The 20,129-nt window shown below is 58.1% G+C and overlaps 1 protein-coding gene and 1 non-coding gene across 7 annotated transcripts; one reads left to right on the forward strand and one right to left on the reverse strand.

Moving 5' to 3' along the window:
* Positions 1 to 206: 206 nt before the first annotated feature.
* LOC112437929 (U6 spliceosomal RNA) lies at positions 207 to 313 on the forward strand. Its single transcript, XR_003026430.1, has one exon. It is a non-coding gene; the product is annotated as a U6 spliceosomal RNA (small nuclear RNA).
* A 2,930-nt stretch (positions 314 to 3,243) lies between these two features.
* On the reverse strand, positions 3,244 to 19,832 carry R3HDM4 (R3H domain containing 4). Of its 6 annotated transcripts, none has more exons than XM_034944759.3 (8): positions 19,685 to 19,832; positions 8,676 to 8,830; positions 8,122 to 8,246; positions 7,529 to 7,652; positions 6,731 to 6,816; positions 6,271 to 6,356; positions 6,081 to 6,136; positions 3,244 to 4,281 (listed from the first exon to the last, which is right to left on the reverse strand). In XM_034944759.3, the coding sequence occupies exons 1-8, from the start codon at positions 19,753 to 19,755 to the stop codon at positions 4,178 to 4,180; spliced, it is 807 nt and encodes a 268-aa protein (XP_034800650.1). In that variant the 5' UTR covers positions 19,756 to 19,832; the 3' UTR covers positions 3,244 to 4,177. The 6 variants fall into 6 exon arrangements, with proteins under 6 accessions (XP_034800650.1, XP_054958967.1, XP_054958966.1 ...); XM_055102992.2 differs by having other exon boundaries at positions 6,731 to 6,873; positions 19,685 to 19,823; XM_055102991.2 differs by lacking the exon at positions 19,685 to 19,832 and adding an exon at positions 18,440 to 19,522 and having other exon boundaries at positions 6,731 to 6,873.
* Positions 19,833 to 20,129: the final 297 nt, after the last annotated feature.

A 20,129-nucleotide genomic window follows, 5' to 3' on the forward strand; every position in this document is an offset into this window, starting at 1 on the left:
CCAGTAATTCCCAGCAGCCACCGTAGCTATATTTGGTAGAACAACGAGCACTTTCTCAACTCCATTCAATAACTACGTTAGTTGCATTACACATTGGGCTAATATAAATAGAGGTTAAATCTCTAGGTCATTTAAGAGAAGTCGTCCTATGTGTACAGAAATTTGTTCCAGGGGCTTTAAATAGCTGGTGGTGGAGCTAAGAGTTCGTGCTCGCTTCGGCAGCACATATACTAAAATTGGAACGATACAGAGAAGATTAGCATGGCCCCTGCGCAAGGATGACACGCAAATTCGTGAAGCGTTCCATATTTTTCTTTCCATTTTCCCTCCCCGAAACAGAATCTTGCTCTGTTGCCCAGGCTGGAATGCAATGGCGCGATCTTAGCTTGTTGCAACCTCCGCCTCCCGGGTTGAAGCGATTCTCCTGCCTCAGCCTCCCGAGTAGCTGGGATTATAAACATGCGCCACCACGCCTGGCTAATTTTTGTATTTTGGTAGAGACGGGGTTTCGCCATGTTGGCCAGGGTGGTCTCGATCTACTGACCTCCTGATCCGCCCGCCTCGGCCTCCCAGAGAACTGGGATTACAGGTGTGAGCCACCGCGCCCGGCCTTTCTTCCATTTTCTAATGTCCAAGAGTGGGGAAACTAAGCGAAGTCCTGTAAGCGAAGTCACCGACCCCGTTGAGTATTCCTACTTCCAACCCCATTCCCACCTCCTCCTCCAAAAGCCAGTTTAATGCAATGGATGTGGTGCTCTTCTATTTTTATTTTTATTTTTTTTGAGACAGGGTCTCGCTCTGTGGCCCAGGCTGGAGTGCAGTAGCGCGATCTCAGCTCACTGCAACCTCCGCCTTCCAGGCTCAAGCGATTCTCCTGCCTCAGCCTCTCGAGTAGCTGGGACTACAGGCGCGCACCACCATGCCCAACAAATTCTTGTATTTTTAGTAGAGACGGAGTTTCACCACGTTGGCCAGGATGGTCTCAGTCTCTTGACCTGGTGATCTGCCTGCCTCAGCCTCCCAAAGTGCTGGGATTACAGGCGTGAGCCACCGCGCCCAGCCTGTTTTTTCAAAATTTTAATAGCGATGGGGTCTCACTATGTTGCCCAGGCTGATTTCAAACTCCAGGCCTCAAGCCCTCCTTCCACCCCGGCCTCCCAAAGTGCTGGGATTATAGGCGTGAGCCACCGCGGCCTCACTGCATGATTTTTGCAAGAATTCTGCAACTATAAAACTGTTCTAAAATTACAGGTTAACAATGGCCCAAATATCAGAGTGTTTTTTTCTGGATCAGGGTTCAGTTCTCCAAGAGGGCCACTCAGTGACCTTACAGAAAATCCCCATTCCCAGGCAGAGGTAGGGGTTTAACGTTCTTAGGGGCCCGGGTGTGGTGGCACACACCTGTAATCCCAGTACTTTGGGAGGCCAAGGTCTGAGGACAGCTTGAGTTCAAGACCAGCCTGGGAAACATAGGCAGACCCCGTCTCTACAAAAAAAAAAATTAAAAATTAGCAGGGTTGAGGAGGGAGGGGCGCTGGGCAAGGTGGCTCAGGCCTGTAATCCCTGAACTTTGGGAGGCTGAGGCAGGCAGATCACCTGAGAACAGGAGTTCGAGACTAGCCTGGCCAACATGTTGAAACTACATCTCTACTAAAAATACAAAAATATTAGCTGGGCATGGTGACACATGCCTGTAGTCCCAGCTACTCGGGAGGTTGAGGCAGGAGAATCACTTGAACCCAAGAGGTGGAGGTTGCAGTGAGCTGAGATAGCGCCACTGCACTCCAGCCTGGGGGACAGAGCAAGACTCTGTCTCAAAATAAATAAATAAATAAATAAATTAAATAGCTGGATGGGGTGATGCACACCTGTAGGCCCAGTTACTCAGGAGGCAAAAGTGGGAGGATCACTTCAGTCTGGGAGGTCAAGGCTGCAGTGAGCTGGGATTGTACCTCTGCACTCCAGCCAGGGCAACAGAGCCAGACCCTGTCTAAAAAAAAAAAAAAAAGAGGTTGAATTCCTAACTCCCACTACCTCAGAATGTGACCTTATTTGGAAACAGGGTCTTTGCAGAGGTAATCAGGTTAAAAGGAGGTGATTAGCGTGGGCCTAACCCAATGACGGGCATCATAGAGATGGATATTTGGGCACAGACACGTGAGGAGAGGATGATGTCAAGACAAGACATAACACACAGGGAAAACAGCCACTTGGAGATGAGACCACAGCAATGTGGCCACAAGCCGTGGACACACGAAGTCCCCAGAAACCGGGAAAGGCAGGAAGTCTCCTCCCCTAGAGACGCTGGAGGGAGCCCTGCCCTGCAGACACCATGACCTCGTTCTTCTACCTCCAGCATTGTGAGAGGATAGATTTCCCTTTTGCTTCTCTTTGACCTAGGGTCTTCCTCCATACCCGAGCTGAAGTGCAGAGGCACGGTCTCAGCTCACTGCAGCCTCAGCCTCCCAGGCGCAAGTGATCCTCCCACCTCAGCCTCCCAAGTAGCTGGGACTACAGGCGCACACCACACCCTGCTAATTTTTGTGTGTGTGACAGAGTTTTGCTCTTGTTGCCCAGGCTGGAGTGCAAAGGTGCGATCTCAGCTCACTGCAGCCTCTACCACCTGGGTTCAAGCAATTCTCCTGCCTCAGCCTCCTGAGTAGCTGGCATTACAGGCATGCACCACCACACTCGGTTAATTTTGTATTTTTAGTAGAGACAGGGTTTCTCCATGTTGGTCAGGCTGGTCTTGAACTCCTGACCTTGTGATCCACCCGCTTCGGCATCCCCAAAGTGCTGGGATTACAGGTGTGAGCAGCCACCACGCCCAGCCAACCCTGCTAATTTCTCTCATGTTTTGTAGAGACAGGGTCTTGCTATGTTGCCCTGGTTGGTTTCAAACTCCTGGGCTCAAGCGATCCTCCTGCCTTGGCCTCCCAAGGTGCTGGGATCACAGGCGTGAGCTACTGCACTGGCCTTCTGTCGTTTCAAGCCCCCTGTATGAGACCCTCCATTACAGGGGCCCCAAGGCACTCGTACAAGCCACTCACTCAAGGTCTACAGGGGCCCCAAGGCACTCCTACAAGCTACTCACCCAAGGTCACACGGCAGGCGTGTGGCAGAGCCAGGGTTTGAATCCAGGCAACCAAGGGCAGAGGAGCCAGGGGGGCACCTGCAGCCCTTGGTGGCCAGGACCTACTAAGCCCCCGGCCCTGCCCCGAAGAAAAACACACATAGCCCGAGGCCAGAGCACCAGAAATTTATTAAATTCCCCACTTTCCCCCAAAACACAATTACCCACACGCAGCAAGGGGGTGCGGAGGCCCCCCAGCCTGGCTCCTGCAGCCTGGGCCAGGAGGACCAGCACAGGGACATAGGAGCTATCAGGCAGGAGTCAGGCTGGGGGACGAGGGGACACGGGAAGGGGGGACAGACAAGGTAGTGCAAGGGCAGAGGCTTCTGGCTGGAAGTCCTGGACCCCCAGCATAAAGGAGGGGAGGAAAGGAGGGGGGCTCATATAAAGCAGGAGACCCTGAGCCCCGACACAGGTGGCGTGGGGGAGGACAAGCAGAATGACGAGGATAAAACCGGCTCTTAGGACCGTGGCTTCTGTCCCGGGTCTCAGGGCACACGCGCGCACACATATACAACACAAGATGCTTCTGGCATGAGGGGCAGGGTCCCAGAGACCCCACCCTCATTCAAGCTAAAAACTGGGAGGGGCTGAGCAGGGGCTGGGACCAAGATCCATGTTTTACCAGTGGGGCGAGTTTTTTTGGTTTTTCTCTCCAAAAGGGAAATTTAAAAATCTACAACAAATCACACCAAATTCATTAAAAGTGATAAAAACCCAGCCTCCCCCTCCTCACTTGAGCTTCAGACCGGGCCAGAAAAGCTCAACGATGAAGAAACAGGAACATGCCCAGGTCAGGTCTCCCCACCCAAACACAAGTCCCGGAGTGGGAAGCTTGGAGCTGGGATGGCATGGGCAGCCCCAGCCGCCAGCGTCTGTTGACTGCCAAGAGCTGCGTGAGGAGGGGGCAGAGTGAGAGAGACCACCCCAAGCGAAAAAGGTTTCCGAGGACAAATTCTAAAAATATGAAAGATATTTTAGCCGAAGGTATCGGAGGGCTTGATGGCTGGGCGAGGTGGCAGCGGGGTCTCCGCGGGGCCGCCATCAGCTGTGCTGCTCCAGGTAGGCGGACAGGAGCAGCCCCGGCGGCAGGAAATCCAGGTGCCGATTACTGACCTTCATCTGCCGCTTCCCCTCCAGGTCAGCACCTGCAGAAGGGACCAGCGGGGCAAGAACGGGAGGAATTTGGGAGCCGCGGCAGGTAGAGGTGCCTCGGACCTGCACCGCCCTCGCTTCTTCCCAGGGAGGTCACCGCCAGCTGGTGTGTGCTGGTCACTGCGGCCTGGCTGGCCCTAAGCCCACAGGTCCGGGAGCCTGGCTCACAAGAATACCTAAGGCTCCCTACAGGAGCACTCTCCTCGGGCCCATCTCACTCCCCGCTGGCACTCATTCCACTGTGCGGATGGGGACCCTGAAACGCACTGGGCCTGAGGCCGCATGGCCACTCACACGCCTGCCTGGCGGAGTGTCCGGCCTCCCCTCAGGCTCCCTGCCCTGCAGAGGTGGCTTTGAGGCACCCAGGTCCTGAGTGGTCCAGCTCCCACCGGCCTCCCCTTCCCCATCTCCCCCTCACTGCAGAAAATGAATGACCTGGCCAGGCGCAGTGGCTCATGCCTGTAATCCCAGCACTCTGGGAGGCCAAGGCAGGAGGATCATCTGAGGTCAGGAGGTCGAGACCAGCCTGACCAACATGGTGAAACCCTGTCTCTAGGGCTGGGCGTGGTGGCTCAAGCCTGTAATGCCAGCACTTTGGGAGGCTGAGGCGAGCGGATCACGAGGTCAGGTCGAGACCATCCTGGCTAACACAGTGAAACCCCGTCTCTACTAAAAAAAAAAAAATATATATATATATATACAAAAAATTAGCTGGTCGTGGTGGCGGGCACCTGTAGTCCCAGCTACTCGGGAGGCTGAGGCAGGAGAATGGTGTGAACCCGGGAGGTGGAGCTTGCAGTGAGCCGAGATCACGCCACTGCACTCCAGCCTGGGCGACAGAGCGAGACTTGGTCTCAAAAAAAAAAAAAAAAAGAAACCCGTCTCTACTAAAAATACAAAATTAGCCGGGCGTGCTGGCCGGCACCTGGGATCCCAGCTACTCGGGAGGCTGAGGCAGGAGAATCGCTTGAACCCGGAGGTGGAGGTTGCAGTGAGTAAAGACTACGCCACTGCACTCCAGCCTGGGCGGCAGAATGAGACTGTCTCAAAAAAACCAAACCTAACCAACCAAAACAAAAAAAAAGAGCCATGTCCCATGTGAGCTCCGTGCCTCAGCAGTCCCCTCTTCCTGGGACCCCCCGTCCTCTACTCCCCATCTTGCTGGGACCCCTCCTCTTCCGTGTCAGGACCACAGCTCCACACCCACCAAGCTCCAAGCCCCGCACCCCCAGCCAAGGCCGGATGTTCTGAGCAGAGGCAGGCATGGGGGCTGCGTCTCCCACAGAGGGAACAGAGGGAGGCATCGTCCGGTTGCCATGGAAACTGTCACCTTGGCAACTCCAGGCGGGCGGCAGAGACAGGTGTGAGAGGCTCAGGACCAGATGGGGTGCCTGGGGCCGGCGGCGCCTGCACAGACCTTCACTACGGGCAAACCTTCCAGACACCTTCCAGACACTGCGTCCCCCCATCTTATCTCTGGCTCTGGGAGGTCCCTCAAATCCAGGCTTCATCACCCCCACCCCGGGCCCCGAAGATGCAGATGGAGGAGTGTCTGTGTCCAGCAGCCTGGTTGTGTCTGCGGTCACCCTGCGTGGGGCCGCATATGCAGGGAGCTTCTGGTGAATTCAAGGCAGGGTCCCACTGCCACCCCTGAGTTCGTGGCGTCCCCACTCCAGCCCCCTTCCCCACCTCCCCACCAAGCCCCACTCTGAGGAACCAGGCCCCTGGGACCCTGGCCACTTTCCCAGGTTGAGCTGGCCAACTTGGGGTCTTGGGGGCCACCGGCACTTACTGGCCGAGATGAGGTCCATGTACTGGCAGACAGCGTGCAGCAGAAGCCTCTCGAAGCTGTGGGGAACGGGCAGTGAGCGCCGTGCAGGGGCCGCAGCGTGGGGTGTCCGCCCACCTGGCCGCAGCCCGGGAGGGTCCACCCACCTGGCCGCAGCCTGGGAGGGTCCGCTCGCCTGGCCGCCCCCCCTTACCTGTTGTCTAGCATTGCTGTGTACACGGCCTGGGGGGACACGGAGAAGAACCGAAGCAGCCGCTCCTCCCAGGTCTCCAGCGTTTCCTGGGGAGAGCGGCCCGGTGGTCAGGGAACTGCGGGACCTGCGGATGGGGGGCCAGGGAGGTCCAGGACGCCCAGGAGCCCACAGCGCTGGGCTCAAACATGACCTCTGACCCACCACGTGAGGCTGCTTAAGTGTCTCTGAGGCCACCATGCCACCTCCTGCCTGTGCCTTCCGCGGAGGAAACTCCTACACACCCTGCAGTGCCCGCCTTCGTTGCCCCCGCCCTCCTGCTCAGGGCCCTGGTGCTGCTGTCTGTATCCTGCCCTGTTTCCCCTGACACGACCTGCACCGGGTGAGAACCTGTGCCTGGGAAACGGGCCTTCAAAAAAGACCAGGCGGGTAGAAAGGGGAGGCCCAGCAATCCCGCACTCACCATGGGGATGCGGCTGCGCTTGAGGACGGCTCGCAGACGCCGGCTGATGCGCTGGAAGCACTCGCGGGGTGTATAGGCGGGGTCCTCTGCAGGAGTGGGGGACCAAGGGGCAGTCTTGGGGCGCTCGTCCTGGCCCTGCCCACCTGCCAAACCACGCCCACCCAGGGAAGACCACGCCCATCTATGCCTTGGCCTCTCCTGCCCACCAAACCACACCTTCAACGATACTGTGGCCCCATCCAGCCAGCAGACCCTACCCGCACGAGGCCCTGACCCCAACCCATCCAGCTGACCCTACCCTCACCTGTATGTTCACCCCAGCTAGACATGAGGCCCCACCCACTCCAGGCCCACACAAGCCAGCTAGCCCCACCCCCATCCATCTCCAGGCCCCACCCCCATCCATCTCCAGGCCCCACCCCTACCCACTGCCATCCAGATCCTGCCCCCACATCCTGGCCACATCCACTCCATGTCCCGCCCCATCCATACCCTACCCACCCCATCCTGGCCCCACCCATACCCTGGCCTCACCCACACACTAGGTCCAACCCACTCCAGGTCCCGCCCACACCACACAATATCCAGCCCCCCCCATCGCGGCCCCACCCACCCCAGGCCTCGCCCCCATCCCCCATCCATACCTGGGCCCAACATACTAGGTCCAACCCACTCCAGGTCCAGCCCACACCCCATCCATATCCTGCCCCACCCCCCCCCGTCCCGGCCCCACCCACCCCAGGCCCCGCCCCATCCATGCCCTGGCCCCACCCACACCCGCCCCAGCCAGGCCCACACCTCTCCTCCGGTCCTCCCCACGGCCAGGGCCCCTCCTCCGCGCCTTGCTCCTGCCCTCATCCTCCAGGTAGCGAAGAACCCGCTCCTGCTCCTCCCCGGAGCGGTTCATGAAATCGTTCCAGACCTGGAAGAGAGGCAGGGAGGCAGGCTTGCCATGAGACGCTGGGGCTGGGCTGACATCCCCGGGCAAATGGGCACGGTAAGGCCGCCAAGCACGTGGACGCGCTCCTGCGGTCACCTCTGTCCACTGAGGGGCCGCTGCTTGTGTCGGGCCCTGAGCTGAGCGCAGGGAAGCAGGGAACCGGGATGGGCCCAGCTGTCTCGGGGTGGGGGGGATTGAGGTGAAACACTCCTGCAATCGTTGGAGGGTTCCCAAACGTGTTGGGCAGGTGAATCCAGGAGCTCGAAGGTTCCAGGGGTGGGGTGGGGATTCTGGCCTGGTCTGGGGACCCCGAAGGAGACTGAGGGGCCTTCATTAGGAGATCACAAGTGGGCGGGTGCTTCTGGCGGGGGACGGGCACAGGCGATGGCCTGGCCGTAGGAGAACTGCCGGGGTCCCCGTGTGGAGGGAGCGAGGGGGTCGGGGGCCACACCTCCACGTAGGTGGCGTTGTTGCAGGCCTCGGCAAAGATGCCTGGTGATGCAGGGGGTGCCAAGTCCCCATCCTCCAGGCCAGGCGGGCCCCCGTCTGTCTCCAGCAGGGTCAGGAGGTACTGGGCTAGGTGGAAACAGATGCTCTCTGGGCCGGGGTGGCATTTGGGGACCCCCAGGCACCATGGGGACCCAAGAACTAGCCTTCCTCCTTTTTTATCGTCTCAGCCTCCACACCTCCATGCTCCAACTGTCTTCCCCAGAAGGTACAGAGACCGCCTAGACCCCAGGTTCTGGATTGTCGAACTCCTATATATCCTTTAAAGCCCCAGCTCCAATGCCCGCGGCGCCCTCCCACCCAGCCCTGATCCAAGAGTCCAGGGGGCGCCTGTGTCTGGCTCTATTTATATGGTCCCCCGGCCTACAGCTGACACCTCTTTGGGTCCCCAGCCCCACCCAGGCACAGCTCATGGGAGGGGTAACAGATAACACCAATATGCATGCCATTCTGCAAGGCCCAGGAGCCCCCAGGAGGCGCCTCCCGACCCCTGCTCACTATTCTCCAGGCGCTGGAGGCTCTTCCGCCCCTTGGCCTTGGGCACGAGGTCTGAGTTCCGCACTGCCTGGTTGATGAAGTGCTGTTTCCGCCTGGAAGCCGAGAGTCTCTTCACCTGGGAGCTGGCTAGGGCAGGCAGGCAGCTGGGAAGGGGCCTGTGGGCCGGGGCAGGGGTGGTCCTCAGGGCCAAGGCCGGCCAGGATCTCCGAGAAGGGCCCTACCACAGCCATGGCCCCCTTGGTTTCTCCCAGCAATGGAGAGCTCACCCCTACGGTGTGTGAAGTCCTGGGCCCTTAAAATCCTATTTTGTTTCATCCTCACATCACCCAGGAAGCAGATACAATTGTGAAGACGGGCTGGGTGTGGTGGCTCATGCCTGTGATCCCAGCAGTGTGGGAGGCTGAGGCCGGTGGATCACTTGAGCTCAGGGGTTCAAGACCAGCCTGAGCAACATAGCAAGACTATGAAAAAAAAAGACTATTATTTTTTTCTGTCTCTACAAAAAAAATAATAATTAAAAAATTAACCGGTGTGCTGGTACATGCCTGTAGTCCCAGCCACTCAAGGGCCTGAGGCAGGAGGATCACTTAAGTCCAGGAGGTCGAGGTTGGCATGATGGCACCACTGCACTCCAGCCTGGGCAACAGAGCAAGACTGTGTCCAAAAAAAATATTAAAAATTAGGTCAGGCACATTGATTCATGCCTGTAATCCCAGCACGTTGGGAGGTCAAGGTGGGTGGATCACTTGAGGTCAGGGGTTGAAGACCAGCCTGGCCAACATGGTGAAACCCTGTCTCTACCAAAAAAAAAATACAAAACTTAATCAGGCGTGGTGGCGTGCGCCTGTAATCTCAGCTTACTCAGGAGGCTGAAGTGAGAGAATCGCTTGAACCCGGGAGGCGGATGCTCCAGTGAGCTGAGATTGTGCCACCGCACTCCAGCCTGGGCGACGGAGTGAGACCTTGTCTCAAAAAAAAACAAAAACCTGTGATGATACATTAGTAAACCGAGGCTCAGAGAAGTGAAGACACTTGCCCAAAGTCACACAGCAGGTGAATGACCAAGAAAAGCTGCCGCCCACCCCCAACCCCAGTGCTCAAGGTGTTAGCTGTAAGCCAGCAAGGCCCACAGCCTTTGGGACGTGAACGGCTTCCTTCAGAAACGGAGAGTCAAGAAACTTGATTTTCTCCACATCCCCCACTCCCAGCAGCAGAGGAGCCAGAAAACAGCCCCAGAAGCTCAAGGTGATGCCTCAGCACCCCCCCCAAGCCCCCCCTTAATGTCCCCTGTCCCCAGGGCCAGGAGGAGAGTGTGGCTGCAGCGGCCCCCCCGCAGAGCTAATCCGCCTGGCCGGAGCAAATGGCATTAATTGTGGAGATGGATTAGCTGTCACAGCTGGGCCTCCCACCGAGAATCCAAGGGCCGAGCCACTCAGTGTGGGGGGAATAGGCAGCCGCCCGGGAAGCGGGTGGTTGGACGGGGTGGGGGTAAGCGCGCACCGCAGCCACCCGGCACCCAGGAAGCGGGTGGGGCGGGGGAGGGGGTGATAGGCGCGCACCGCAGCCACCCGGCACCTGGGAAGCGGGCCGGTGAGGGGGGGGCCTCTTGGATGGGGACTTTTCTGGCAAGGAAAAACCACACAAACTGGGCGTGGGGGCTCATGTAATCCCAGCACTTTGGGAGCCCAAGGTGGGTGGATCCCTTGAGCCTGGGGAGTTTGAGGCTGCGGTGAGCTGTGACTGCAATACCGCGCACTCCAGCCTGGACAAAAGAGCAAGACCGTGTCTCAAAACAAACAGGACGGGCGCGGTGGCTCCCGCCTGTCATCCCAGCACTTTCGGAGGCCAAGGCGGGTGGATCACGAGGTCAGGAGATCGAGACCATCCTGGCTAACACGGTGAAACCCCGTCTCTACTAAAAATACAAAAAGTTAGCCGGGTGTGGTGGCGGGCGCCTGTAGTCCCAGCTACTCGGGAGGCTGAGGCAGGAGAATGGTGTGAACCGGAGAGGCGGAGCTTGCAGTGAGCTGAGATCGTGCCACTGCACCCCAGCCTGGGTGACAGAGCGAGACTCTGTCTCAAAAGCCAAACAAACAAAAAACCGTAACGCTAGCTCCACTGGGCTCACAAACCCCCACACCACAGGGCTGACCATGGCCTCCAGGGTCTGGGGGTACCAGGATCGGCTCCACCCTTATCTCCTAACTCCACCCCGCCTGAAACACAGTCTGCTCCAACCCTACAGTGGCACCTCTTGGCCGCTACTGCTTCCAAGACACGATTTCCAGTCCCGCCTCGGACCTTTGCACAGGAGGCCCGGGTTTGCTGGCTGGCTGTAACCCCCACCACCGGCACTCACAGCCAAGCCTCGTACACAGGAGACGCTCAGAAAAATAACCACCAAATCAATCCTCAATAAAAATTCTGTGATTCCAAGAGAGCCCACAGTCCAAAATCCCTAATAGCATCCAGAGTTCCCAACACAAAAATTAAAAGCAACCCACCCCACCCCTGCAACCCCCAAAAGACTGGAAAACGCTAGGAAACTCTAGGCCAGTTGAGACAAGATTCAGTCGAGGGAAGCTGGGCGCAGTGGCTCATGCCTGTAATCCCAGAGCTTTGGGAAGGTGAGGAGGAAGGACAGCTTGAGGGCCAGGAGTTCGAGACCAGCCTGGGCAACATCATGGTCCCTGCTGCTCAGGAGGCTGAGGCGGGAGGATCACTTGAGCCCAGAAGGTGGAGGCTGCAGTGAGATGAGATCGTACCACTGCACTCCAGCCTGGGTGACAGACCAAGACTCTGTCTTAAAAAAAAAAAAAATGCAGTCAAGGGGGTCAGAAATGAGGGCAATGCTCGCCAGGGTCCACACACATGTAAAGAGTCCTCAAGCCTTAAGTCTGTGCACTTTACAGACCAGCTGTTACATCTCAATCAAAAGTAAACAAGCTGATTGGCCGGGCGTGGTGGCTCACGCCTGTGTTCCCAGCACTTTGGGAGGCCAAGGTAGGTGGATCACTTGAGGTCAGGAGTTCAAGACCACCCTGGCCAACATGGTGAAACCCCGTCTCTACTAAAAATACAAAAAATAAGCCGGGCGTGGTGGCATGCACCTGTAATTCCAGTTACACAGGAGGCTGAGGCAGGAGAATTGCTTGAACCTGGGAAGCAGAGGTTGCAGTGAGCCAAGATTGTGCCACTGCACTCCAGCCTGGTGAACAGAGCGAGACTTGGTCTCAAAAAAAAAAAAGTACGCTGGGCGCAGTGGCTCATGCCTGTAATCCCAACACTTTGGGAAGCTGAGGATCTCCTGAGGTCGGGAGTTCGAGACCATCCTGACCAACATGGAGAAACCCCCATGTTTAGTCTCTACTAAAAATACAAAAATTAGCCGGGCATGGTGACGCATGCCTGTAATCCCAGCCATTCGAGAGGCTGAGGCAGGAGAATTGCTTGAACCCAGGAGACAGAGGTTGCGGTGAGCCAAGATCATGCCGTTGCACTCCAGCCTGGGCAATAAGAGTGAAACTCTGTCTCAAAAAAAAAAAAAAAAAAAAACAGCCAGGCATGGTGGCATGCACCTGTAATCCCAGCTACTGGGGAGGCTGAGGCAGGAGAATCACTTGAACCTGGGAGGTGGAGGTTGCAGTGAGCCGAGATCGCGCCACTGCACTCCAGCCTGGGCGACAGAGCAAGACTCTGTCTCAAAAAAAAAAAAAAAAAAAAAAAAAAAGTAAGCAAGGTGAGGAGACCCAGGGCTGCCTGAAGCGGGAAGGGGACGGGCAGATAAACAGCACAGTCTCCACAGACTGTGGCAAAAATCTATGAAAAGTCATCAGAACAAAAACCTCACATATGCACAAGCACCCACCAATAGGGACCTGCAGGCAGAGGCACGGGTCAAGCTTCCACCCTGGACCAGGTGCTCAGAACTCAATGGCCCAGGCAAGCCTGGCAACTCCGAAACTGCCTCCTCGCCAGGCTGCGGTGTTAGCAGGGCAGGTCCTGGAATCTCAGCCCAGGGTGTGAACCTCAGCTACGAAGCTGCACCCTGAAACCCCCTTTTTTTTTTTGAGACAGAGTCTCGCTCTGTCACCCAGGCTGGAGCACAGTGGTGCAATCTCAGCTCACTGCAAGCTCCGCCTCCCAGGTTCAAGTGATTCTCCTGCCTCAGACTCCCGAGTAGCTGGGTATACAGGCGCCCGCCACCACGCCCGGCTAATTTTTTATTTATTTTTAGTAGAGACGGGATTTTTTTTTTTTTTTTTAGACAGAGTCTCGCTCTGTCGCCCAGGCTGGAGTTCACTGGCTCGATCTCAGCTCACTGCAAGCTCCGCCTCCCGGGTTCACGCCATTCTCCTGCCTCAGCCTCCCGAGTAGCTGGGACTACAGGTGCCCGCCACCACGCCTGGCTAATTTTTTGTATTTTTAGTAGAGATGGGGTTTTACCGTGTCAGCCAGGATGGTCTGGATCTCCTGACCTCGTGATCCGCTCACCTTGGCCTCCCAAAGTGCTGGGATTACGGGCATGAGCCACTGTGCCCGGCTCACCCTGCAACCTTTAACCTCAGCCCCCTCTCAAAAAGTGGGAACAAGTTGGTTTGGGAGGGGTACTCAGAGCCAAAAGGGCCTGGGATGAATTCCCCTCATCTCAGCTGCCACTTGCTTGTTTTCCTCCTATAATGGGGAACTCACCCCTCAGCCATGCCACACGGCTTTTGATCATAAGTGTCCCTGGACTGAGTATTTTCCCCACATTGGGCTCATTTCCTGTCACCTGTGCTGTCCCCCGGGAGGCAAGTGCTATTACTTTGATGCCCATTATACAGATTTGGGGTTTTTTTGTTTTGTTTTGTTTTGAGATGGAGTCTCACTCTGTTGCCCAGGCTGCAGTGCAGTTGTGCCATCTCTGCTCACTGCAACCTCCACCTCCCTGGTTCAACCGAGTCTCCTGCCTCAGCCTCCCGAGTAGCTGGGATTACAGGCATGAGCCACCATGCCCGGCCCCCATTATACAGATTTGTAAACCAAGGCACAAAGTCACCGCCCAAGCTCCCATTGCTGCAAAGAAGGCAGCTGGAGAAGGAGGTGGTGGACCATGCCCTCAGCACAGAGCACAGCAGCCGATGGGTACTCAGTGGGAATACAGGGTCATGTTAAGCCAGCGTCTCTGAAGCTGGATCAGCCTGAAGCTGCCTCCCTGAGGCCGGAGCACTCTGTCCCATGCCCCAGATTCACCCACAGCCCCCCCTGAGGCCCCGGGGCCTACTTCTCCACCCCAACAGCTGGACAGGGCCGATAACAGAAGTGACATCCGAGGGGAGCCCTCGGGGAAGTCAGAGGGGGTGGGGCTCGGTGACACAGCTCAAGCCCTCCCAGCAAGGGGCCTGGTATCACCCCATTTTACAGATGAAGGATCTGAGGCTTGGAGAGGTGGGGCTGTCCCCCGTCACCACCCAGACAATGCAAGGAGCTGGATGTGAACCGGGGTCTGACCCAGAACCCCAGAGCTACCCTGCTTCCCTCACCACCCCTCATACCAAAGCCCCACAGGCCTCTCCTCCAGGCCCACAAGGACCTGCCTGGTCCTTCCCCTGCTCCAGCACAGCCCAGGGCTCCCCAGCATCCCAGGGCCAGGCCTGGCTCCCCCTTGGCCTAGCACTGCAACACGAGGGCCTTCGCCTGTTTCGTTTGGTATCTGAGGGCTCGCCACCCTCCCCTGGGCCTCTAGTGCTGAGCTGAGCACTGGAAATCGAGTCCCACCATCAGATGGAGCTGGCTGACTTCAACCAGTTTCCAGCAGGAAATTAAGAAACATCTTCAAGCTTGTCATCCCAGCACTTTGGGAGGCCGAGGCGGGCGGATCATGAGGTCAAGAGATGGAGACCATCCTGGCCAACATGGTAAAACCCTGTCTCTACAAAAATACAAAAATTAGCCAGGAGTGGTGGCGCACGCCTGTAGTCCCAGCTACTTGGGAGGCTGAGGCAGGAGAATCGCTTGGACCTGGGAAGTGGAGGTTGCAGTGACCTGAGATCGCACCATTGCACTCCAGCCTGAGTGACACAGCGAGACTCTGTCTCCAAAAAAAACAAAAACAAAAACAAAAACAAAAACAAAAAAACATCTGGCCTCTGGGGTAGACAGTGAGGCCTGGGAGTCACCGACGCTCCTCTCCAGAAACGGAAGGAACAGGAAGACCACATCAAAATCCCCATGCCTGGCTGGGTGCAGTGGTTCACACTTCTAATCCCAGCACTTTGGGAGGCTGAGGCTGGTGGATCACTTGAGGCCAAGAGTTCGAGACCAGCCTGGCCAACATGGTAAAACCCCCGTCTCTACTAAAAATACAAAAAAATTATCCGGGCATAGTGGTGGGCGCCTGTGGTCCCAGCTACTCAGGAGGCTGAGGCAGGAGACTCACTTGAACCCGGGAGATGAAGTCTGCAGTGAGCCAAGATCACAACACTGCACTCCAGGCTGGGTGACAGAATGAGACTGTCTCAAAAAAAAAAAAAAAAAAAAAAAAAAAAAATCCCACGTCCAGCCACAGGCCCCTCCTCACAGTGCTCCAACCTCAGGGAGCCCCGGTCTCTGCCTGATGCACCTGCTCATTCCAGCCTCAGCAATGTGTTCACCACCCCCAGAAACGGCCCCGCCCCCCCACCTAGCCCAGTCAGCCTTACCAGGAAGCTCTGGAAACCAACTGGCCCCAGCCGGCCCGTTTACTTCTTTGCTCCTTAATCACTAGCTCACTAGGCCCACAGAACAAGACAGCGTCCGCTCCCCGCCCACCGCCGCCCCCCCGGTCCTGGCCTGTGACCGGCCCACAGCGGCGCTCGCTGCCTGTTTGTTGAATGAAGAACTAAACTTCTGTTGACACACTTCCCAAGGGCTGGTTCATCTGTTTCCCACACCACTCAACAAGACCACTTTACAGACGAGGAAACTGAGGACCCAGCAGGGGTATCTGAGGCTTCCTGGACCCTGAAGGCTCGAGGATGTGTGTCCACAGAGGAGGGGGGCAGCCCAAGCTGGGGAGCTGCTGGAGTTTGGGGGAACAGGCCTCCTGGCCACTCCCAATTCTACTCCTTGCAAATTTTGAGAGGGGAACTGTGAACCCTCAGTCCCTCGGGCAAAAACACACCTTTCCCAGCACTGGTCCCTCCCCCAGGAACCCACTAGAGACAGCAAGAGAGGAACCGACTTGTGCATCAGGAAGCCAGGGCTCAGGGCGGAGGTGACTCAGCCTGGGGTGGGGCAGACTGCTGCGGCCCCCAGCAGTCCCCAACCCCCCACCAGGACACAGCTGGCAGGTAAACACCCAGAGACTGACGGCTGAGAGCGGAAACATGAGTGTATTTACATAGTTACATAGGAGTCACTACACCTGGGCTTCAAGACCAGGGTGCCAGGCGTGGTGGTTCACGCCTGCAATCCCAGCACTTTGGGAGGCCGAGGCAGGTGGATCACCTGAGGTCAGGAGTTTGAGACCAGCCTCACCAACACAGTGAAACCCCGTCTCTACTAAAATTACAAAAATTAGCCAGGCGTGGTGGCACATGCCTGTAATCCCAGGTACTCAGGAGGCTGAGGCAGGAGAATCGCTTGAACCTGGGAGGCAAAGGTTACCATGAGCTGAGATCGCGCCACTGCACTCCAGCCTGGGTGACAGAGCAAGAACCCGTCCCCCCAACCCCCACCAAAAACAAAAAAAACAGAAGACCCAGGAAGAAGAGCCCATTTTGAGGGTAAATGCCCACACCAGGTGGTTCAAGGCCCCCTTAGAGGAGACGTTACGTGGGTGCAGTGGCTCACGCCTGTAATCCCAGCACTTTGTGAGCCCAAGGCAGGTGGATTCCTTGAGTCCAGGAGCTCGAGACCAGCCTAGGCAACATAGTAAGACCCTCGTCTCTACAACAAATTAAAAAATTAGCCAGGCCGGGCGCAGTGGCTCATGCCTGTAATCCCAGCACTTTGGGAGGCCAAGGCCGGTGGATCACCTGAGGTTGGGAGTTGGAGACCAGCCTGACCAACATGGAGAAACTCCATCTCTACTAAAAATACAAAATTAGCTGGGTGCGGTGGAACATGCCTGTAATCCCAGCTACTCAGGAGGCTGAGGGAGGAGAATCGCTTGAACCTGGGAGGCAGAGGTTGCAGTGAGCCAAGATCGCACTACTGTACTCCAGCCTGGGCAACAAGAGCAAAACCATCTCAAAAAAAAAAAAAAAAGAAAAAAGCCAGGCATGGTGGTGCACACCTGTAGTCCTAGCTACTCGGGAGGCTGGGGCAGGAGGATCGCCTGAGCCCGCAGGTGGAGGATGCAGTGAGCTGTGATCAAACCTGGGTGATAGAGTGAGACCCTGTATTAATAATAATACTACTAGGCCAGGCGCGGTGGCTCACGCCTGTAATCCCAACACTTTGGGAGGCCGAGGAGGCAGGATGGCTTGAGCCCAGAAGTTTGAGACCAGCTTGGACAAGTTAGCAAGACCCCGTCTCTAATATGAAAAACAAAAACAAAAACAAAAAAAAAGCATCCTCTGCTCCAGCCTGGCCAATAGACCGAATGTCTGTCTCCAATCAATTAACCAATCAACCAATCAAAAATGCATCCTTTCTCCTTCAGATACAAATCACCTCTGTAGAGATGGGTATGGCCTCTGGGTGGAGATAATAGTGATGATATAATAAACATAATAACAATGATAGTAATAAATCATTGTTTAAAAATAATACTAGCCGGTGTGGTGGCTCACGCCTGTAATCCCAGCACTTTGGGAGGCCAAAGCGGGCGGATCACAAGGTCAAGAGATTGAGACCATCCTGGCTAACATGGCAAAACCCCCGTCTCTACTAAAAATACAAAAAAATTAGCCGGGCGTGGTGGCGGGCACCTGTAGTCCCAGCTACTCGGGAGGCTGAGGCAGGAGAATGGCGTGAACCCAGGAGGCGGAGCTTGCAGTGAGCCGAGATCGCCCCACTGCACTCCAGCCTGGACGACAGAGTGAGACTCTGTCTCAAAAAAATAAACAAATAAACAAATAAATACAAATAATACTAAAGACCGGGTGCGGTGGCTGACACCTGTAATCCCAGCACTTTGGGAGGCCGAGGCAAGCAGATCGTGAGGTCAGGAAATCAAGACCATCCTGGCCAATATGATGAAACCCCATCTCTACTAAAAATACAACAATTAGCTGAATGTGGTGGCGGGCGCCTGTAATCCCAGGTACCGGGGAGGCTGCCGCACGAGAATCGCTTGAACCCAGGAGGTGGAGGTTGCAGTGAACTAAGATTGCGCCACTGCACTCCAGCCTGGGCGATAGAGCGAGACTCTGTCTCAAAATATTAATACTACTAAAATAACCAATAAAACATTAACGATAATTAGTAATGAGACAACGGACACTCCCGTTTGCTGGGCGCGCCGCAGTGCTAGCTCGGTAACCCCCACCACTCGGAGAAGAGGCCACACTTACTATCCCATTTTACAGGAGGGGAAACTGAGGCATGGAAGCATGAAATAACCTGCCCAGGTGGCGCCGTCCGCACACGGAGGAGGCAGGAACGGAACACGCGCTTCTCCTCGCCCCCCACCAACACGGACCCCAGGGGCGCACCCTGGGTCCCCGGGTCCCTGTGCGGGCCGGGGTGACACACGGCTGACCCCCGCACAGACCGCCCCGCTTCCGGGTCCCCCGGGAAGGACGCGCGGGCCCCTGCTTGCCAGGTTTTAACCCACAAGGGTTGTAGGGATTTACCCAAAGGAGAGCAAGGAGCCGGGTCTGCCCGGAAAGGCAGGGGGGCGCAGACAAGCCCAGAGGGCGAGTGGGGCCGGGCGTGCGGCAGGGACCAGGCTGGAGCGCATGGCCACGTGGGTGAACCCCGACCCGCGGACAGGGGCCCAGGACCCTCTGGCGGGAGGCTCCATGGCTGGCACCTCGGGGCCCGGGGAGTGGGGAGGGCAGACCCGGGAGTGGGGGCGCGGACCCGGGGAGGTGGGGGTGGACCAGGTAGTTGGGGGGCGGACTGGGGAGTGGGGGGGCGGACCAGGGAGTTGGGGGACGGACCGGGGATTGGGGGAGCGGACACGGGGAGGAGTGGGGGCGCGGACCCGGGTAGTTGGAGGGGCGGACCGGGGAGTGGGGGGACGGACCCAGGAGTCGGGGCGTGGGCCAGGGCAGTGGGGGGGACGGACCGAGGAGTTGGTGGGCGGACCCGGGGGGCGAAGACCAGAGAGTAGGGGCACGGACCAGGGAGTTGGGGGGTGGAACCGAGGAGTTGGGGGGCGGACCCAGGAATGGGGGCGCGGACCAGGGGAGTGGGGGGGTGGACCAGGGAGTGGGGGCGTGGATCAGGGCAGTGGGGGGGGCGGACCCGGGGGTGGGGGGAGTCGGACCCGGGAAGTGGGGGCGCGGACCGGAGAGTGGGGGCACGGACCGAGGAGTTGGGAGGCGGACCCGGAGAGTGAGGGGGTGGACCCGGGAATGGAGGCGCGGACCAGTGCAGTGGGGGAGCGGACCAGGCGAGTGGGGGGCGAACTCGGGAGTGGGGGCGCGGACCAGGAAGTAGGGGGGCGAACCCGGGGAGTTGGGGGGGCGGACCGGGGAGTGGGGCGCGGACTGGGGAGTAGGGGGCAGAACAGGTAAGTGGGGACGTGGACCCGGGTCCCCTCCCCCAGCGAGCCCCCGCAGCGCCAGGAGGGTGTCCCCGCTGAGTAACAGTGAAGACCCCCCACCCAGCCTGGGGGTCCACAGCGGGCGAGAAGGGAAGGCAGGACAGGCTGAAGCCCCGGAAGAGGAGCAAGGGGAGCGAGGGGAACGAAGGGAACGAGGGGAGGGAAGGGAAAGGAGGGGAGGGGAGGGAAGGGAAAGGAGGGGAGGGGAGGGAAGGGAAAGGAGGGGAGGGGAGGGAAGGGAAAGGAGGGGAGGGGAGGGGGGGAGAGGATCTCAGGGGAGGGAGCCCAGCCCCCCGGCGCCCGCCGCGCCCCGCCCGCCCGCGCTCACAGCAGCCGCCGCCCGCCCGGGGTGCCCTCCGCCGCCTCCGGGCCGCACTCGGGGTTCTCCAGCGCGACCATGGCTCGCACGCTGTCGCCGCCGCCGCCGCCCGGCAGGGCCTTCACCGGGCCGGGCAGGAAGTGACGGGCGCCCGGAGGCGGGCAGGGGCGGGGCCTGGGGCTGCGCGGCGGGGCGGGGGCACCCACCTCCCGGCTGCCGGGAACGAACGCGGAAACCCAGGCGCGCGGGGCGGGGATCCAGCCCCTGGGGGGACGAACGGGGAAACCGAGGCGCGCGGGGCGGGGATCCAGCCAACAGGGAACGAACGGGGAAACCGAGGCAGGCGGGGCCGGGATCCAGCACCTGGGGGGACGAAAGGGGAGACTGAGGCGGGAGGCGGGGCCGGCCACGATCCCTACACCCAGAAATCTAGCTCCGGGAAGGAGGGACACCT

Source organism: Pan paniscus, chromosome 20, assembly GCF_029289425.2.
Source record: "Pan paniscus chromosome 20, NHGRI_mPanPan1-v2.0_pri, whole genome shotgun sequence".
NCBI lineage: Eukaryota > Metazoa > Chordata > Mammalia > Primates > Hominidae > Pan > Pan paniscus.

What these genes read in the sequence shown, in the direction of transcription:
- R3HDM4 (XM_055102991.2), bottom strand. Translation starts at nt 18,609, where the DNA reads ATGGAGCCTCCCGCCAGAGGGTCCTGGGCCCCTGTCCGCGGGTCGGGG. An exon ending in GGCTCCTTGCTCTCCTTTGG is followed by an intron (nt 8,831 to 18,439) that starts GTAAATCCCTAC and finishes CCCGGCCCACAG; the next exon opens with GCCCCTTCCCAGCTGCCTGC. An exon ending in AGCGCAGCCGCATCCCCATG is followed by an intron (nt 6,357 to 6,730) that starts GTGAGTGCGGGA and finishes CGCTCTCCCCAG; the next exon opens with GAAACGCTGGAGACCTGGGA.